A 20,741-nucleotide genomic window follows, 5' to 3' on the forward strand; every position below is an offset into this window, starting at 1 on the left:
CCGCCCCCGACGCCCCGCGCCCGCAAGGAGCGCCATCTTGAATTCCGCTCACTCAGCCCCGCGACTCGCGGCCGCCGCACGTTCCGCTCCCGCCCGCCGCTCGCTAATTCCACGGTGAACCCAGTGTTTTAGTGTCATGTGATAGTGCAGTGTTAACAATGGAGTCCACGCCGATCTGCCGGTGCCGCGTGCTGTACCTCGGCTCGGCGGTCCCGCAGCAAAGCAAGGACGGCCTGCAAGGCATCCAGGAGCCTCTGCGCGAACTGTATCCGGAAAAGGGAGCGACAACCGGCGGCATAGACTCGTGGCTTTCGGTGTGGTCGAATGGAATTCTATTAGAGAACGTGGACGAGAGCGGCTCGCGAGTGTCGAGGTTTTTTCCCATATCGAGCCTCCATTATTGCGCAGCCGTGAGACGTGTCAGTGTCGAGGGTGCGCCGAGATTTTTGCCTTTGGACTCTCCGTTCGCCAGAGCGCCCGCGGCACGGCGGCCTCCTTTATTCGCGGCGGTTCTGCGTCGCACTCAAGGTATTAAAGTTCTCGAATGTCACGCGTTTATATGCAGACGTGAAGCGGCAGCCAATGCGCTGGTTCGATGCTGTTTCCACGCATATGCGGATAGCTCATATGCCAAGCGCCTGGAAGCCGAGCGATCGCCATCGCAGCTGGCGCCGGAACAGGACGAGGAAGTCGAAGTGTTCGACGGCGACGAGAACCACAAAGTTTGGATAGGAGAAGTGGAGAGGGATGACGCCAGCGACGAGATCCCCCATCCGGCCAGAGCGCCCCGACCGCGGCAGATAACGCGACCCGCATCCGTGCCTCCCCCGCCACCGCCTCCTGAAGAGCCCAAAAAGAAATCCACAACGAAAAAGTCTAAGAAAAAGTCGTCAGCATCAGCGGATGAATTGTACGCCACGATGCCGGGCCCCGCGCCGCACATGAATGGGCGGTCTTTGGGGCGAGCTCCGCCGGCTTGGGCGGCCGCGCATCCCATGGTGTTGGTGGCTCATCCGGCAGCGACGTTACCGCACGCCCGGCCGGCGACGCTGGGCCACAGAGGCCGCGTCCCGGCCGCGCTGGCTCCAGGCCCTTACGCTGCGCTCCCTCCGCCGGGAAGGGGTAGAATACAGTACGCAACCGTCGACCCTAGACGCTCGAAACCGCCGCCGCCACCGGCTCTCAAAGCTGCTCAAAGCATGACCGGTTTGGAAGCTGTGGAAGACGCTGGTGGTATATATAGGAAGAAGGGACACTTAAACGAGCGTGCTTTTTCATACAGTATTAGACAAGAGCACAGAAGTCGATCACATGGATCTCTAGCTAACTTAAAGTTCGCTGCTCCACCTGAGGTAAGACAGAAACTTTGTTTACGTAATATGTACCTCTTATTGCATTTAATATGATATGTTATATTTTATGTTAAATTATTCTGCAAACTAATTTGAAACTTGATAAAATCTTCTCGAGCACATTAATTGAATGCGTCACTAAAAAGTTGTTAAATTTAAACATTTCGTAAAAGTAATTAAGAGTAGTGAAATAATAACCCATATTACTAAATATATGTACGCAATTATTGGTCATAATAATTAAATCTAATTGACGAAGCCTGTAAAGATGTTACGTGGAGGTTGCGCTAAGCCTACACGCAATTCTGTAATAAACATTTGTAAATCGTTATAAAATTCATCTCATATAAAATAATAGAAGAGAAAATAAATCATACAATCAAATTATTATACATAAAAGTTTAACCATAACAGCTGCAATATTATTAAATTCGCCTCCCATTCAAATTTACATATTACACGGATGTTAATTGGATTTTTGACTACCGACGTGCTATCGGATTAAGATAAGGCATTGTAATATACAATCACAAGATCGCAGTCAAAACCATCAAAATGATAAACATCATAATATTATTAAATAAAAATATATCAAAAGACACGAATTCCAGCTTCTGCTTTACTATTTATTGATTGAATCATTCCCTATTCAGTCAATACAACCTTAAAATACAATATGTTACTAAAAAGATTGAGATATTTTGTTTGAATAAGGCCATCATAAACTCAAACTCAAACAACTGCATAAATTATAAATAAATAAAAATTTCAGGATAATTGTCACACACGATCTGATCCCATACTAAGCTTTCGTTTGTGTTATGGAAATTGGAAACCAGATGGCTGATAGATATACATTTATAATTTTAAATAAATACTTATAAAGATAATTAACACCCAGACACAGAGCAAACATATCTATGTTCATCTGCACACAAATACTTGCCCCGGTTGGGAATCGAACCCACGAATTCTGGCTTGGAAGGCAGCCGGCAGGTCCACTACCAACCGATCATTAAAAAAATGTTTTTATATTCTTTAATCTATGACAAGTTAGGTAAGTCTAGATAGGCTAGCGTATAAGTAATTTAAGATACAGATTACAGGTGATGCCGGTCCGATCGATGCGGTTGCGTCGATTAAGGAACTCGGCACGCGGTCAAACTAGTTAGAAATGTCGTCGTTGATGCTACCACAGATTTGATTCTAGCTATTTTATAATATATTTCATATTATTTACATTTACACGATGTTTCGAATATTACAAAATGTTTATCGAACAACTGGTGTTAGTAAGTACTTAAATAGCGAATTCATAACACCTCTTGGAAATACAATTTGAGGACGTAGAGTAGGTACTTACGTAGAGTTAATCATTTATTAAACGCAGAATATAATAGAATTAATATTTACAAGTTGTATATGCGTGATAATTATAATAATATCGCAAGATCAATTTATCGTTATGATTTGCAATTATTTTTAAATGTCTCTAAAATATAGTCAGATCAATATCAAATTATTGTTTCCTCGTAATAAATCAAACTAGTTTCTCTACAAGATCTTTTATGGCTGCGTCAAAACAATATTTTGTTTGTTGTAAGCTGTAGGTATCATATTAAATTCCACACAAAATAATTTAATATGAGCTCATCATTACGTAAGCATGTAATTCAAAAACGTTACATACTTATTACTAATCGCGACTTGAGTACCTATTGGTCAAGGTAGGTATAAATGAAAATGAATGTCTTACGGTAAAAAATAATACTATTCGTAAATGAATTTTAGTGACGCATCTTCTATAATAGGCAGTTATAATAATTAGCTGTAATTTATACCCAGTAATGAATTATTCTTTTCATAAATCACAATAATATGCCCAACTTTTCGTCTATATTCTTAAAACTATTCTATATGATCGCTTTCACAACTTCTGGGTTATATTCTACTGTTTAGCTTATCAGTCAGATAAATTACAAATTATGCTTGAAAATAAGCGTCAAATAGGTTATCAGAGACATTATCAGAAATCAATATTAATAAATAATTTAAAAAGAAAAACCTAATTTTCTTGCACAATAAAGAACATTAAATTATGAAAAAAAAATCACGTTCCATCGTTAGTGTTGTACACTGGTGTGACCGAAAAGTATTAAAATATTTCAAGTACATTCAGCTGGCTAGGTAATGTATTCATAACGTGAGGTGGAGTAATAAAGGCTAGAATGAAATAGGTATTGCAGTTCAGGATAAGGATTTCTCTTGACCTCGGCTGCCTAACTAAATTCGCTTGTATCGATACATGATTTATAACTGAACAAATTTCACGAAGGTTCTTAGTTTTTCTAGACTGGGAAATTGATTTGACCGTCACGTTGATTAAAATTATTATTCTAAAGAGTTAATAATATGTATAAAATTAAAATGGTAAATAAAGCTGAAAATAATCATACCTCTTTAATTACATATAACTATGGTTTTTTTTATTTACAAAAATGTATTTCTATGTGGGTATTTCTTATTTTCTTAGAAGTAGCTTAATTATATTATTTACGCGCTTATATACTTAGTGAAAAAGCAAAGAAATGTATGTTTTGGGAGAAGATACGCTTATCTAAATTTAGAACGAAGCGGACGCGGACGTGATGCTATAGTGCGTTGAATTCTATTCTTCGACGCGAATAACACACCCAAATAACTAACAAATTACCTAATCATTTTTTTTGTTAGGTACAATAAACAATAATTAATCATAGGCAGCGTTTCTAATGAAACAAAAATTATGTAAATTATCTTCTGTCGATTGATTTTGCTTAATCTATTTAAAGGAAATCGTATAGTTTCAATTTCATCAATTATCTCATAAATAGTGTTAATGCAAAAGTGACTAGTTGCAAATGATTATAAGTGATTTAACCGAGTTCTGATTTAGATTCTTATAAAAAATCCCAAGGCACAGTTACACTGCACCACTTTACTTTAAATGTAGCCATTCAAGTCGCGTGCGACCTATTGTCATCTGAACAACTTTATCCATTGAATATTTATACGAAACTAGTCTCTAATTCAATGGAATAAGGACACTAGTGTAAGGTTAGTCTTTACTATTAATGTGTATTCATGTATGCATAGGAAAATAGGCTTTAATTCCTCGATATATGTGCTATTTTGCTATGAAGGAGTTGAGGGTGGATCCCACGACTAGAACGGTCAGTGGTTCTGCAATTGTTCAAAGGTGTTCTCACGAATGTATGGTCAAAGTTATTTTAAATTTAATTAGGATATTAAAGAAATTTCACCTATTATAGTAGTAGCTCTTCCTGTTTATTTAAAGACCATGGGTTAGGTTTAAGGCACATAAAAATTGATGGCATGAACTAACGATAGCATTTATTTTACTTCAAAAAATGATATGGTTTTTAAACTTTATTACCACATTCTTCAGCGCTCGAAATCACACACAAAAATATTATGTGTAAAAAACTGTGTTGTTGTAGGTAACAGGTATACCTTCAACTTCTATAGGTACTTACACGAATTTTTGATTGAACATACTTGACCGGTGTTATCTGAATATGGAAAGCTTTATTTGTTTCGGAAACAATAAGTTTCAATAGCTTGAGTGTATTGCTTTGTAAATATTAATTACATACAGTCAAACAATAGAAGATGGATGAAGCAAGGTCATATTTGAATCAAGATACGTCTCACATTTTTGAAATACAAAATACTAAAATAGAAAGGCGTGTAATTAATTATTTTTCTGTTAGTCTTTTGCATCTTTTGAAAATATCACGTTGAATACTTGAATATGAGATTTATTATGTCATATATTATGAATATTTTAAAAACCGTATATTAATTCGAAAAGGAGATTGTTTTTTAATTCTCTATACGGAAAGTTTCTTGAAGTAGCGAAGTCAGTCTTGAGTTTTATTTAATTAAAGTTGCTTAATACTTTTTTCTAATTAACTATTTCGAAAACGCCATGGTCAGATTTATCATAAAATATAATAGGTAATTATTTTAGTAAGATAAAGCTATATTTAAATATATACACTAGAGAATAAAAATAAACATTAGAATATTATGGAAATCTGAATGATGTAGGTACGTTGGCCTTGAAATTCCTAACCTCTAGCTGTGCCTTTTTTGTTAGTTAAGTTATTGTGAAGATAGCTACGTTTATTACGAATTCTTCTTTAAAATTTACATTCACTGGTTAATGTAATGGGCCCATTTAGGTAATCATTCAACCATTTTGTCTTTGGTTTTTAGACATTCTAATGATCTTATAAATAATTAGGTATGAGGGTCTATTGAATTTTCCCATTTTAAAGAATCTCATGAATCTTACTTGGCCATAGTCTTCGTAAACGATCTGAACCACGCAATTTCGTTTGTTCTGAAAAGAAATATTTGTTCCGTAAAGCCTTCGTCGATAAATGGACTAACTTATAACAGCTTTTAATTTGGGCCTCAGATTACCACACTCAAATATTTAATCAGTCTGTCTCTAATGATGGTGTTTGAATAGATTTTCGACTTTTATAACAAAGTTTTATAAATGTCGAACAAAAAATAAATAAAAGTATCACATAAGGAAAAGCAAAACGCCATAGAAACAGTAACAAGGGCTCACAGTTAAATTGGCACCAAAGTATCAATTACGCACGTGCACTATAAAGTAAATGAGCGAATCGTGGATAGGTATATTACTTTTTAATTTGCGATTTGTATGTAGCGGATTGACTTGTTTCACCTGTTATTTACCTTGGTTTTACTGTTATTTGTTACGAGAAAATCGTTTATGAAAATTATAGAAGACCGTACTTGTCTAGAATTAAAATGAATACAGAGTATTGTATATTATCTGTACTCGAGCTAACTACTTTTCGCTCGTGAAGTTCACTAGGATAAAATGTAACACTTTTACTTAAAATATAAATAAAATGAAGTATATTTTTGTTTAACCTCAAATAACAGCAGCTGAATAAACACGAATATCTTCACAAGATTGCTAAACGAATTGTATTTGGGCTGTGCAAATACGATCACGTTTTTAAATTTCACTTTAAACTATTCAACTTCAACAAATACTCGATGCCCTTTCTCTGATTTACCTTCTTGGAGCCAATGCCAAGTACTTTTTATTTATGTACATGGAGGCCTGTATGACATGTCGCATGTAATTAGTAGGTATTTATTTACATTTGCACGCGGTTTTTGGACTTTAAGCTTTCGCTTTTCTTCGTTTCATATTGTACAGTGTACTATATCATCTATGTATATCTATGGGGATGTTTGTTCATGTTTTAAAATTAAGTAAAGATTAAGTTATAATATTTAGAGATCTGTAACAGCAGAATCTATACATATAATAAAATCGTAGGAAAGTCAAAACTGTACATTGAATATTTTTTTAAAATAATACATAATCCATGATCTATAATCGATATAGAAGCCAAAAATATAGTTTTTAGAATTTTTGTCTGTTTGTCTGTTTGTCTGTTTGTCTGTTTGTCTGTATGTTTGACCGAGCTAATCTCGAAAAGTACTGCATAGATTTACTTCAAATTTTGCATGAATATTCCTAAGAGGTCGGGTGAGGATAGTTTAAACATATTATCATGATATCACCTTCGGGGGAGGAGCTGTGAACCTTTATTTTTCTTACATATTCCGTGTACTACGACAGCGTACAATCTAAAGACTCATGTTTAAATGTTGATTTCGAGTAAGCCATGCTATTATCTAGCTTTACAAAATAAAAACTATGTCATTTACGTAATTTGGACAGAGAAACAGTTTAATGAATTTAGTAGTATAAAGACAAATCTGAAACAGCGCCATCTATGAGATTTCGTAAAAATCAAATCAATTTACATGTTAACACTACTGAATATACTGTTGAAAATTAATAATTTAAATATAATCATGTTATTTATTTAACTCTTTAACCCATATCTTCCCTTCCCTATAAGGTGCGCTTATATTTCGTGTGAATATACTACATTTTTAAAAGTGAGGGTAGATGTTTATTATTTTAAGTCAAACTAGACACCATTACAATCTCAGAGCAATATTACAATTAATCTAATATTGATTGTGTTCATTGGTTACATTTTTAAAATCTTCGTGTTTTATAAATTTATAAAGAATAGAAAAAATTCGATCACGAGGCGGGACTCGAACCCGCATAATTTCGTGATCGAATGTTTCTATTCTTTATAAATTTATTATTTATAAATTTATATTTATAAAGCATTTGAATGTCATAAAACCAAAAATATCAAATTCAATCTTTGTGTTTTGTGAATTTTCACCATGCGTTCCCACAAAAGGTAAGTTGTTACTTTTATAGGTATTTATTATTTATAATAATAGCAATTCATGTTTTTTAAAGTGAAACTTTTATTACATCGTCTCAAACTTTTTGGTCTGTGTAGCGCATGTCGCGTGACGGTCGAACCGTACGATAATTATCGTACAAATACGATAATTTTGTGCCTAAGTTTCACTTTTACCGTGGTTTCATAAAACCACACAACATTTTTATTGGTTTTATAAAGGTTTTATATTACACTTTTAGAATGAAATAATAAAATGATGAATTCTTTTTGACTTTTACAAGATTTTGAGGTGCGTTGGGAACAGTAGTTTGTTGATAAAATTTTATTTGTAAGTAGCTTTTTTTATAGATTTACAGTTAACTTTTGATTTTTTATTTACAGATTCAATGTTCATAAAATTATATCGCCTTTGGAAGACGATTTCTGCTGACAATTTTACAACACCACTTGAAAATTGATGATTTGATGATGAAGATAGTGGCAGCGAGGATTAAGTGGAAATTAGTAATCATCCGCTTCGTCAATTTTTGACTGAAGTTAATGTCCAACGTATGGTTCAGTCATTGGAAGTATCTCGGGTAATTTTGGAGGATATTTTTCAGGAAGGAGAGAAGGGGCAGCCAACCACATATCAAAGTATTACGTTTTAGTACCGAAAAAAATGTTATTGCCAAATGAAACATAAATTTTGCACTCACAACTGTACAAGTTATGATTTTTATTCTGACTTTGCTGTTATCTGATTATAATATTTATCGTTATGGCTATCGACCGTACTGGGATGAGAGTACATGATATACTCATCATCCAGGATTGCATAGAGCATTTTCACACTGAAAAAAATGTTTTCTTTGAATCGTAGTTGCTTCATTTATTTATTTTTTTTAATAATTTTACATAATATGTTTTATATTTGCCCATTTTCATTATATTTTATAAATAAAATGGAACCAACATAACTTTGTTGTGTATCATTTCTCTATTAATAACCCGTAGGCATATTTTCCAAGCGCCCCATTTAAGGTGCGGTCCTGAAATTTTAATGTATACTTTTGCCTAATATAAGCTCAAGCTCATTTTTAGATGAAAATAACAAAGAGAACTTATTTATTAAAATTTAGTAGATAAAAGAAATTATGTTACGATTTTATAAGAAAACACAGTAGGTATATTTATTAGGCGGCGGTGATTTTCCAGGCAAAAGATATTCATCAGCTCAATAAAATTGAATAGTATGTTGTTAGTTATTCTTTAAATTCACAGATTGTAATGAGCATTTCCGCATGCAAGTTGTATCGTAGTTTAGATATATCATAGTTTTGACACATTAAAGTTCCAACAAAACCCTCAAATTTTTGAGCAGAGTTGAGCAAGATACTTTTGTTCAGTATTTACCTGTATGATTATTGCTTGGTAATTAATATGTATATTTTCATGTCGTATAGCTAATTATAAACATAAGTGTGATGTGAAACTAGCTGGATTTATTTTTACACACTCACAGCCATATATTTTATATTAAAATAGTGTTAATAGTGTAAATCATAATATTTTTTCACAATTAAAAATATTTCCTTTTTTCTGATGGTATTGGCATCGAATTAAACCGCGCTGTCGTTTCGTTCACTAAAAGTGATGTTATGAGGACCGAATATGTAGCCGCCTCAACTTACGGAAACGAGAGTAACCTGCGTTGTCTGTTAGTTATTGTATAGTCGAATTTAATGTTACATGGAAATTGGAATCTAAATATATTATGTATACTTATATTAAATCTGTACATGAAATATATTTCCTAAATAACTATCACGGGGTGATTAGGGATCGACACTGATGCCAACGAAGCAAACAGTAAAATTTTTGTCCGTCTGTCTGTCCGTATAACCGTTATAGAAACAAAAACTACTCGACGGATTTAAACGAAACTTGGTACAATTATTTTACATATTCCTGAGCAGAGCAGTAAAAGTAGAGTTAAAGCTACACAGAAATCATATTGTATGAAAGAAATGTTCTCCTTATTATATAAAAAATATCTCCCGACATCATAAATGTATATCTTTTATGGTTGACTCACAATAACACGTGTAACTTCCGATAGCTTAGGAGTTCGAAGCTTTCTGATTATATTTGTCTATAACACTCTCAGTCCGTTTCAACTCAATTTTTATTTTCATGCATCAGTGCCACCTAAAAAATCTTTATCTCGAAAATCGAGCAAAGCTAAGAAAATGAGAAATAAGAGTTCTCAAGAATCGTTAGAGGTAAGAGGCTTACTATAGGCCGAAAACAACATGTGTTATGCCGAGAACCTGAAACCGCTTCACAACGAGAATTGCGGCTCACAACTGACCGCGAACGGCATGTACTATCCCGTGAGACCGAAACCTTCACTGAGAGGGTATAATGTCTCACAGCTGATCACGGCCGTCATATTTTATCTCGAGAATCTGAAACTTTTACTCAATATGAAGACCGTTTGACAAATGATAGGGTGCACCATAATATTATTCGATCTCTTGAAGATGAACATGAGCATAAGCAATGACTAGAGTAAGGACGCGAATATTACAATTAATTTAGACAAAAACGATTAATAAGTTTGTTTAATGAAAGATTAAGAATTGAAACTATTCGGTCTCTGGAAACGGACGAATAGCGAGAGGCCCCTCTTACTGCAGACAGATTTCGACATAGTCTTAATGACTTAGATTAGAGGTAAACATAGAAGATCAATCTACGAATTCGGTGGTGGGGTCCGACAAATATAAAAGTGGGTTTGCTTATAACCTCACAATTGATTACAGATCATCTTCTGTATAGGCGATATTAACGTAGTATGTTATTTTTGTAATGCTTTAAAGTGGAGTAAGGACAATTTTAGAACATGTTTCATCAGGTTAATTCGTATGTATGCAGTTTTAAATCGACATTAGAAGCTTTTCCTCAAGATGGTGAATGGTGATATTAATATAAAATTGTTATAAATGCCGATAGACGGACGTCTATCGGCACTCAGGAACTTCCTGGGCGTGTTATAACGCCCAGGCCACAGTATTACAATTTTTTCTACAGCAGGGCGACGAATGTATTTTCGCATAGCAACGGAGGGGAACTCGCGGGGGGTCAAGTGACGCGGGCCACGTACCATTAACATGCTTAGTTTGTGGTACCGAGCGCGAAAGAAAGTCATCGTGTTTTTGTTTTGTTACTATGTAAACTAACGTAATTTAATACTTAGGTACAATATATTCTATAACGGTGCGCTCAAACTGTTAATCTACATTTAATTTAGATTATTATTTGAAATACTAAGTAATGTAGAATTTAAATCACATTCATTCATGTTTTCCTCAGATTTTTGATTTCCTCCGATTTTAAGATTTTCTTATCAGTGTTCAATTTTAATTTAGTTAAATTTTATAAGAGACAATTAAGAACATTCAAAAATAAAGTGTCACGTATTTTTTTAAACGACGAATGACGAAAAACGACGTAATCGCGGACGAAGTCGCGGGCAACAGCTAGTTATAAATAAAATTATTGTATTTGTAACGTCTGACTTACAATTGTCTATGCTTTTTTCTTTTTTATATTTTTACGACTCTTCCAATTTCACTTTCTCTCTACGTAATTATTTTTGCACGGTTGTATTAAACAGTGATAGTATTAATAATTTCATTTTTATAATTTTTGTCGATAGGTAGTGTTGTTTGGAAGAAGTAATTTTAAATTTATTAAAATTCATACATAAATTTACGTGACATTTCATATATGTTTTACTTGTATACGTAGTATATTATTATTAGTCTGTGGTTTTACATTCATAAATCATAGTAGGTATTACCTCGTCTACAGGTATATTGTGCAAGTATAATACATGCGTGAAATTTTTATTGAACGTGTTTGAAAGTGGAGAGGATGTCCGATTGCCGACATGCTTTGCGTTTAATTTTACAAGATTCCTGATAAGTGGTCGTGTGAATATTATTTAAATATATTTATTAACCTATGTTTTACTTTTATTATTGCTATTTTTGTGAACTTTTAACTTGAAGAAGACAGACTAATATTCTTTCTGGTTGTGGCGTGGCAGGATAGGATATGATAGGTCGGAGGTTAAAGTTGCTCAGGGTAGAAAAGTGCTGTAGCATAACGGTACTTGGATCTGGAAAATAAATAACCTTTGTAAACTGTGAAGACTTTTTCCTTTATTTAGCTACATTTATTCTTCAGTGCTGATGGTCTTAGATTTATTTATTGTAAATTCATGTCACTCGCTAGGCCACTCATAAACTTTTCGACTACTGTGTAATCAATAAATTAATAAAAAAGATCAATACGTAGAAAAATTATAATACATATGAATGAGAAACCCAACTACTTAAATCAAAAATACCTACTGCATGCATTTCCGCGAAGAAAACTATGGAAGTACACGGACAATTTACATTTTCCCACTATATCAAGGGTTGAACCCTTGAAAAATTTCCTAGAAAGAAAGATAAGAAAATGCACATGTGGTATTTATTCGTCCTAGCACGCACAAACAATGTAACGGCCTTGGTACAAAGGAGCAAATATGCAATAGTAAAAGGCGGAGGAATTTATTTAATACCAGCACGCTATACCATTGTAAAAAATGCTTTACTAATTTAATTACAATTACAAATATTGACGAGAAAAAGCTTCTTTGTATGGTTGATGGTTAACATAGATGAGACTGATACTGTCTTACCACAAAAAAACCTTAGACAGGACAGGATTTAACTTTAAGCTCGGGTTCTCTTTAATCTGTTTTTGTCGTATTTCACATAGACAACTATTAAAGTGACAGATCCCTGGTTTAAAGTTAGACTGTGTTTAAATTATTTTGTGGTAAAAACTATTAAGGTTTCAAATTTTTTTTAATTTTTTTCTTCTTTTCTCAATGTATTGGTAATTTCTTCCGTAAAAAAAAAAATTTGTCAATCCAGCCAGTATTTCAGTTATTATGAATAGAACACATTTAACGATTTAATATTCGAATCAAATAACACACCGGCATTGTTCTAGTCTATACTTATGTCACAGATAATATAATACGTGATAATACTATACCTTTGTATAAGAAATATGCAGATACACGTATGTCGCGGTGTCGTTGCTTATCGCATAAAGCACAATAACATAATGCATACAACCATTGTAACAGTAACATTGTAAGTAAGGACAAGATCTTTGTTGTGCGGGTTTGACCCAGTTCATACATACATATATGTAGATACTTTATATAAAGGATGCGTTACCGTAGGAATAGGTATATAGTTTGTATGACTTTTCTAGTAAAAGTAATGAGAGTGCCACCATGAGGTTATATGAGTATCAATTAGCGCATATATTGTAGTAACATTATATAATTTAAATAAAAGCTACAGGTTAGACAATAGCGGTCTTAATAAAATACGGTTATAGTAAAAATACCTTTTTATTTATGGTGTTAATATACACGTAACGTTATAATTGCTGATTTCACGGTTACCTTCGTCGCGAGTCACCATGAAATTGTATAATCAGTGAATAGGTACCGAGAAAATTACCAAACAATGCCTTACTTCTTATTGTATTGAGTCGTTATAATGTACTTTGGTATAATTGAAATCTGTTTCGAATCAATGCTGGATTTGAATACTAGTACTATTACTACACTACACTAAGTTCTACACTTTTAGTGATAACAATTCATAGGTCGAGTACCTTCTAGTCTATCAGTGGACTTATATTATACTCAATAGAGTTTTTTTTTTTATAGCAAAGGAATGGAAATCGTTAATCGATACATAGTTTCATCAAATTATACTAAAACTTAACATAAACGTTTTTCATGATTGAATAATTTCTTATGGTAGGTAATAATTTTCATCGTTGTTAATACATAGGTACTTACTTAATTAAATTCGAAGTCAAAATATTATGGTATCCCAGTGAAATAATATAATGATGTTTATCTGTAAATAAATGTACATGTTTTTCATGCTTGGTAGTTTTATAGAAATTTAATACGAGTATTTTTAATATAATTTATTAAGTTATGTTAATCACTGACGCTCTCACAATTTACATATTTTGTTCTTAAAAAATATAAATCGTAATGAATTACATTGAATTACGACAATCACAAATAAATCTTAGTTGTAGAGAAAAGGAAATATTTAGAATCCAAAAAAACGAGCAATTCTTTAATGAAAAAAAATGTTACTTCGTAGGTACCTATCTATATTTAAATAGCAGCATGTATTGAGAAAATACAATTACTATGTACCTAGTTATTTTGAGAAACTGGATAGTTTACTTATTACTTACACCCATCATTTAAACACAAAAATCTTTACAAATTCAAGATTTATTTGAGCAAGATAGGAAAAATCTGTATTAATTAATTATCGTCTGGTGTTTTTTTAATTGTTTAGTGCGGCTTTCACACGCTATGTAACTATCACTGAAATAAAGCAATTAGTAGAAGCATTTGAGATGTGAAAAAACAATATTATTTATGTGAATACGTATACATACACGTACATATTATTCTTAAACACGTCGATAATAAAAGAAACTAGGTACATAATATTATTTTGATTGTATTGTAAAGGTAGATGTAGGCTGTAATTTTGTATGTTGATTGTTGGTACATTTCAGGCATTTTAGATCTTTGTGCATTTAAGATTCTTCATAGACGTTTAAAAACAAATTTTTTTGAATTGTAGTATGTATTATAATGCTTACATTAAATTTTATTTTAAATCTTATCTTACCAAAAATCTTACTTTCACAAATTACTTTCATAATATAACATAATATATCACTTGAGATATTTTTAAGAAATACAACATTGAAACAATTTACAAAAACAGAAAATTTCCATTTGTTTTTAGATGCACAAAAGCAAAAATTACATTTAATAATCAGCGAGTAACTGAGATGCTTCGCGAAAGTTTTTGCATTTTTATTACTTTATTACCATATCAGTATTTAATACATATTTTACAGTGCTTATTATAAAAAAATGCATAACACTCAAGATTCAAGATACAGGCGCAATTCCCCGACGTCAATTAAACGTAGAAACTTGGAATTCAACTTAGAATTCAATAATTATACACCGTGTGTTATTTCTATCGATTAAAATTAGCGACGACTCGATAACACCTGTAATCGATTATGAAAGATCTAACGATGTTTTATAATCGATTGCAAGAAATTCTTTAGTTGATAGAATGATGCGATTTATAACGAAGACAAGACAAGTAACTATTCCCTCTTCTCATTTAATTGAACAGATTTTATACAGATAATAACGAATTTTCATACGAGAAATAATGCAAATTTTTTAATCAATGATGTACATAATATTGTGTGTTTTCATCGCGTTTTGATTGGTCAGTCCGTCAATCAAACATAGTCAGTTAATTTTTTCAATTTATTTTATAATTAGTACCTAACTACCTATCATTTATTAAATTTCCATTTGTTGATGAGTGTATTAAATTATTGATTGGAACTCATAAATATAATGATGTCGTAAATATTTTGTTAATTACGCGAATAAATTAGGATTTGACATAAGTTACCATAACTTTAACGTAAATGTAATTAAAAGTAAGAATTAATTTAATTAAATTCTATTCTCTCTGGTTATTTTAGTAAACATTCGTTTTAACATTTAATATAATAATACTTTCTATTATTATAGCTGAAGAACGTCATTCAGAGCTGGCTTATCACAGTCGTTTTCTCATAAATACAAAACAGACTTTATCTCTCTGAGATAAATGTCATTTTAAGAGAAGTGTTTAGGAATTTTGTTCACGGTGCACGAGCACATTATGTCGACAAGTTTTGCCAGCGTGCGTGGTTGCGCAACTGTGTCTTGGTATGCGTTACGTGTTATCTATCGAATATAGGTTGTTTAATTCGATAGGTTATATATAGGCTATACACATACAGCCTCTTATTGGCTTAAGAGCGTATACGCACTATGCGGGTAGCCGCATTGCGGGTAGCCGTCCGGCTGACCGCAAGCACAATTATGTACGTAATATTCATTTCTATGCGCACTGTGCGGTCTGCGGTAGCCGCATCGCAGTGCGCATAGAAATGAATATTACGTACATAATTGTGATTGCGGTCAGCCGGACGGTTACCCGCAATGCGGCTACCCGCATAGTGCGTATACGCTCTTAGCGTTGACGCGGTTAGAATATATTGAAAAAAACGCGCAAAGAAAGGGTTAAGTCATTGACATGGTATTGTTTCACGTTGTAGTTGTTGAATTCCTAATAGTCCGGGATACATCGCCCATTTTTGCAAGTGATTACTATCAAGCTAATTTTTCGTGAGTAGCTTTATTTTGATGAGATGCCCAATAATTTCATGAACGAAACTCTCGATTGTGGTAGCTTACAGAGGTAACAAGGATAAAATTTTTTGATTTGACGGTTCTCAAATATTTATTACGCAATTTGTAGGACAATATGTCTGTTGAATTATATAAGTATTAAATAAGTGAAAATAAAAAAATCAGCTGGTTACTAATCATTTATGATGACTTCGTTATCGATACACATTGGAAAGGGGGACTCTTTGATCAAACCATAGATTTTGTAGGACAAATATTTTTTCGAATAATTTAGATAATTATCTTGAGATTGAACAAAAAAAAACATTCAGTTAGTAATTAATATATGAGAACCATCAAATCAAAATATTTTATCCTTGTTTCCTCTGGTAGCTACCACAATCGAGAGTTTCATACATGAAATTATTGGGCATCTCATCAAAATAAAGCTACTCACGAAAAATTAGCTTGATAGTAATCACTTGCAAAAATGGGCGATGTATCCCGGACTATAAGTTTGGTTTCATTCATGCCACAGACAGATAATATTTATTTTTTTATCTTAGTTTGTATCAATTAAGTAATGTGTAGTTATAAAAACGATAGTACATTTACATAACTCATTTTACCATAAAATTATTCTCGTAAGTAATACATACATGTATTCACAGAATAAATTATCTATTATTCAACGAGAGTAAAACATTATTTATTACAAATTGAAAAAATGATAATATGCAAAACATCCTCGTTTCGTAAGCATTGACAAACCGGTCCCATAGTTTATATGCAAGCTAACCATAAACACTGCATACGAAATATATTGCAACCATGCATTTTTACATGCGCGATTAATGAAATCTGTCCGCGCCTTAATTAACACGTATGTTTGTACTAAGAGAAATGAACCTTAGTTACTAAATAATAAAGGTTATAGATAGGTTTTCATATCTCTATGTAGGCCTAAGTAAATGCAAATGTCACACAAGTGGCACGTCCGATGGAATGCGGGTTTCGAAGTTCGAACCAACTCGTGTTCCGAATACACTACGCATTTTCCAATGCTTGGCTAATTTTACCCTTATTTGCATAATATCATCCCTCGAATAAATCTTTAGTAGGTATCTATTTATTAATATTAATTCAAAATAGTATTGTATTAATTGACCTGTTCGTATTATTTATAGAATATCTTCAATTAAATACCAGATAAGGTCATAAAAGGTGAATGCATTTTAAATATGTATTATGTAGTGTACATGTTTATACAGATTATATTATACAGAAGTAATTAATGAAGGAGACGTATTTTTTTCTGAAACCGTACTGGTCCAAACTGGTTTTACGAATCCCCAGGTGGTTTCTATATGAATTAATATTTGTATGAATTATATCCCCATCTTTAATTCCTGGTACGAACGCTGTCAGGCGGGTCTATTGAATGTCAATCGGTCAGTGATCTTGGTTTTGGCGGGAGAAACTCGATTGGTGACTTTTTTGTGTATTTTACTTTCTCAACTGTCGAAACTTCGCAATGTTGTTTTGCGAGATGTTTTAAATTACCTTTTGTTTAGTTAACCTTTATTTGATAAATGATATGCCGCCATCGGCATAAAATTCACCCTATATAAAAGACAGATGCCAAGGTAATTAGAATGTGCCAGGTAAAAATCAAATTCCACAAAATAATGAGCACTCAAAAATTGAAATATATAAGGTAAGCTTCACAATTACATAAATTATGCAATTAGAAAGAAGGATTTATTATTACCGTACTCATTAAAAAACTGACTTCTATTAATGAAAATACTTTCTCTCTGTCTGTCAGATTTTTAGTTGATCTCTTCTAATCAAATGAGTATATTAATAAACAAAAAAACAAAAGCAGGAAGAATAAGAGAAGTATGACAGTGTGTGAAAGCGATAACCTTGAACGGGCACAGTGTCGCCCTCTTCGTGAATGGCCAGACAACGGTGACCCACAAACGTCATTATAAAACTGTTTCCGATATTTTTGTATTGTAGCGGTACTCACCGTAATTGTATCTGTGACAAGCATATAATTTCGTATCATAAACTTCAATGGTCATGGCTTTACACGATTTAAGAATTTTTCTCTGATTTTTACTAAAATATTGGTATTTTCATAGGTATCTATGGATTTTTTGTATAATCTGTGGCAATTTTATTTAAAAACTAGTTTACCGCCAATTATTTACGATCACGAAATATGAAAACAGAGATATTTATAAATCTAATGAAAAGAAAAGCAGTTCAAATTGCGAGTGATTGTTTTCGCATTCGCAGCTCTGAGATAAGTCACGTATGTATTTTATAAACTTTCAATGATGTACGAAAATATCTCCGTTATAAATCTATTTCTGTAAAATGGCTCTTTATAATAAAAATAAACTTACAAATTGAACGTTAAAATGTACTTATCCGTTAAGTATTTTATTCATAAATGTACGCTAGTCACGTATAAACAAACACAAGAAAAAATACTAGATAATCCAAACCAATTACTCATTACAGTTATGGACAAATCGTGTGTTATTAAAAATCGACTCAGGGCCATCAGCTTTCGTCAATTTGTGCCTACCCTTGAGACGTGGAATGAGGAATTAATCAATTTATACATAGCGCTCATACTATTTGTAAACCTAATTGATTACTTGTTATTTGGTTGATCATCAGTTGTACGTGCTTGTAATTTTAAAACTCATTGATTTTTGGGCATCTTCCTTGTTTCATGTCCAATATTTTATTATGAAACTAGCTTTCCACCCGCAGCTTCGCCCGCGCAGTCAAAGAAAAACCCGCATAGTTCCCGTTCCCGTGGGATTTCTGGGATAAAACCTATCCTATTTCCCGGGGTAAAAAGTAGCCTATGTCCTTTCTCGGGTATCAAAATATCTCTATACCAAATTTCATGCAAATTGGTTCAGTAGTTAAGGCGTGATTGAGTAACAGACAGACAGACAGAGTTACTTTCGCATTTATAATATTAGTATGGATTTGTAGCCCTTGTCACAACATTCTTAATGACTCTTTTAGTCAAAAATACTATTTGTCTATTTAGGTAACATTACACACAGAAAAGTCTTATAAGAACGAATGATCTCTAAAAACAATGAAAATATTACTAACTTTAAAATATATAATAGACTAAATTATAAAAAGTAAATGTGAAAAGCACCTACAAAGTGTATATATTAGCACAACACAGCCTGTAAATATAAAAGAATCCATATCAACCAGAAAGTGGATTGATAATATAATTACAGAATAAAAGGCTTAGTAGTTCGTTGGCTTGATAAATCCTAAAGCCTTTACATGAATCCCCGGTGCATTACATAATAAGCATAAATATTTATAGCTTAGTTGATACGTTATGTACTGAACTCGATTATCTTGTTTAGTAATCTTTAAATCGTATTTTTTATGAGATTTTATATCAATTCTAACTCTTCCGTCTTTTATAAGTAAAACATTAATTTGAATTAACTTCATATTTGATTTTTTATGCTATGATTATTTGTTTTTTCCAATGACGCTAGCTTATTTTTTACAGAAAGTTTGTTTTAATTCGATAATCTTCATTATTATCCTACGTCGTTAAAGGCAGGGAAAGAGTCTTCGTATTATCCGTGTGATGAATTCAAATAACATAAATATAAAATTGGTTCATCCCTCCAAACAATTAAACGCGTGTAAGTAATCAAAACTTTTCAATTGTGGTGCAGAATAATATTACATATTATTCCATGATATTATACAGATGTTACAAATCATAACAAGTCAATCCCGACCCGAAGAAAGACTTCATCATAGCATAATCATTTACTTCACCAAGCATGTAATACATGAATAATATTATCTATAATCACTATATTCAATCATACGAGCCATGTTTCGATACGCATATAAATACATATGATCAATGATCATACCTAGTATCTTGTATATAGGTATTACAGTAGGTAGTATTAATACTCTAAGCCTAGTATAGTATTATGTTATCTGTGATTATACTAAGTGCTTAACGAAAGTGCTGTGTCATACAAATATTATGAATATATGACGTAAGTTGATAGGTTTCGAGTAAATAGAAAATGTTGATTTTGAAATCAAATACGCCTTCGTTAGAGGAAAGCTTTTTTTAAATAAAGGTGTGTGTTTACTCTATGGTTCTTGAATTACAATTTTTATTGTTTGTAGCACGTAGCTAATATAAAAAGAGTTTATGGTTTCTGCGAGGCGTGTGTTTATGGTCAAATATGGTTTATGGAAAATTGTTGATCATACAAAAAAATGTATTGACCAATTTCGTTGATTACTAGATGAAGAATACAAATAGAATTTTAAATGAAGTTCTCTTGATAATTAATTTTAAGCCAAATTGATTCCACGTCCTCTTGGACAAACCAGTTTAATCTAGGCATAACAAATCCTACTAAAAATCTGGTTTACTACATTTATATTACTCACTATTACTCATAATGTGGTAAGTAGGTAGTTGAATGAAATAAGTACGCAATTTCTTTGTGACATAAAATTTTCAAATTCCACCAGATTACCTACTTATAAGAGTTCTGCGAACTTATGTATTAACAGTAACGGAAGTCAGTTCTTACGTATCGAATTCTTTATATAGAT

At 32.7% G+C, this 20,741-nt stretch overlaps 1 protein-coding gene across 2 annotated transcripts in view; it reads left to right on the plus strand.

The window, feature by feature from the left end:
* LOC149478930 (uncharacterized) overlaps positions 1-20,741 on the plus strand; it is a 31,963-nt gene continuing 11,222 nt past the window's right edge. Inside the window, exon 1 of one of the 2 annotated variants that reach the window (XM_089708740.1) lies at positions 1-1,352. In XM_089708740.1, coding sequence (XP_089564866.1) covers positions 159-1,352 — 1,194 coding nt within the window. In that variant the 5' untranslated portion in view covers positions 1-158. The remainder of the gene's footprint in view (positions 1,353-20,741) is intronic. The other variant, XM_089708738.1, reaches the window with a different exon arrangement.

This window comes from Colias philodice, chromosome 21 (genome assembly GCF_061535455.1).
Source record: "Colias philodice isolate Cphi_HAF_F1 chromosome 21, ilColPhil1 Martin Lab GWU primary, whole genome shotgun sequence".
NCBI lineage: Eukaryota > Metazoa > Arthropoda > Insecta > Lepidoptera > Pieridae > Colias > Colias philodice.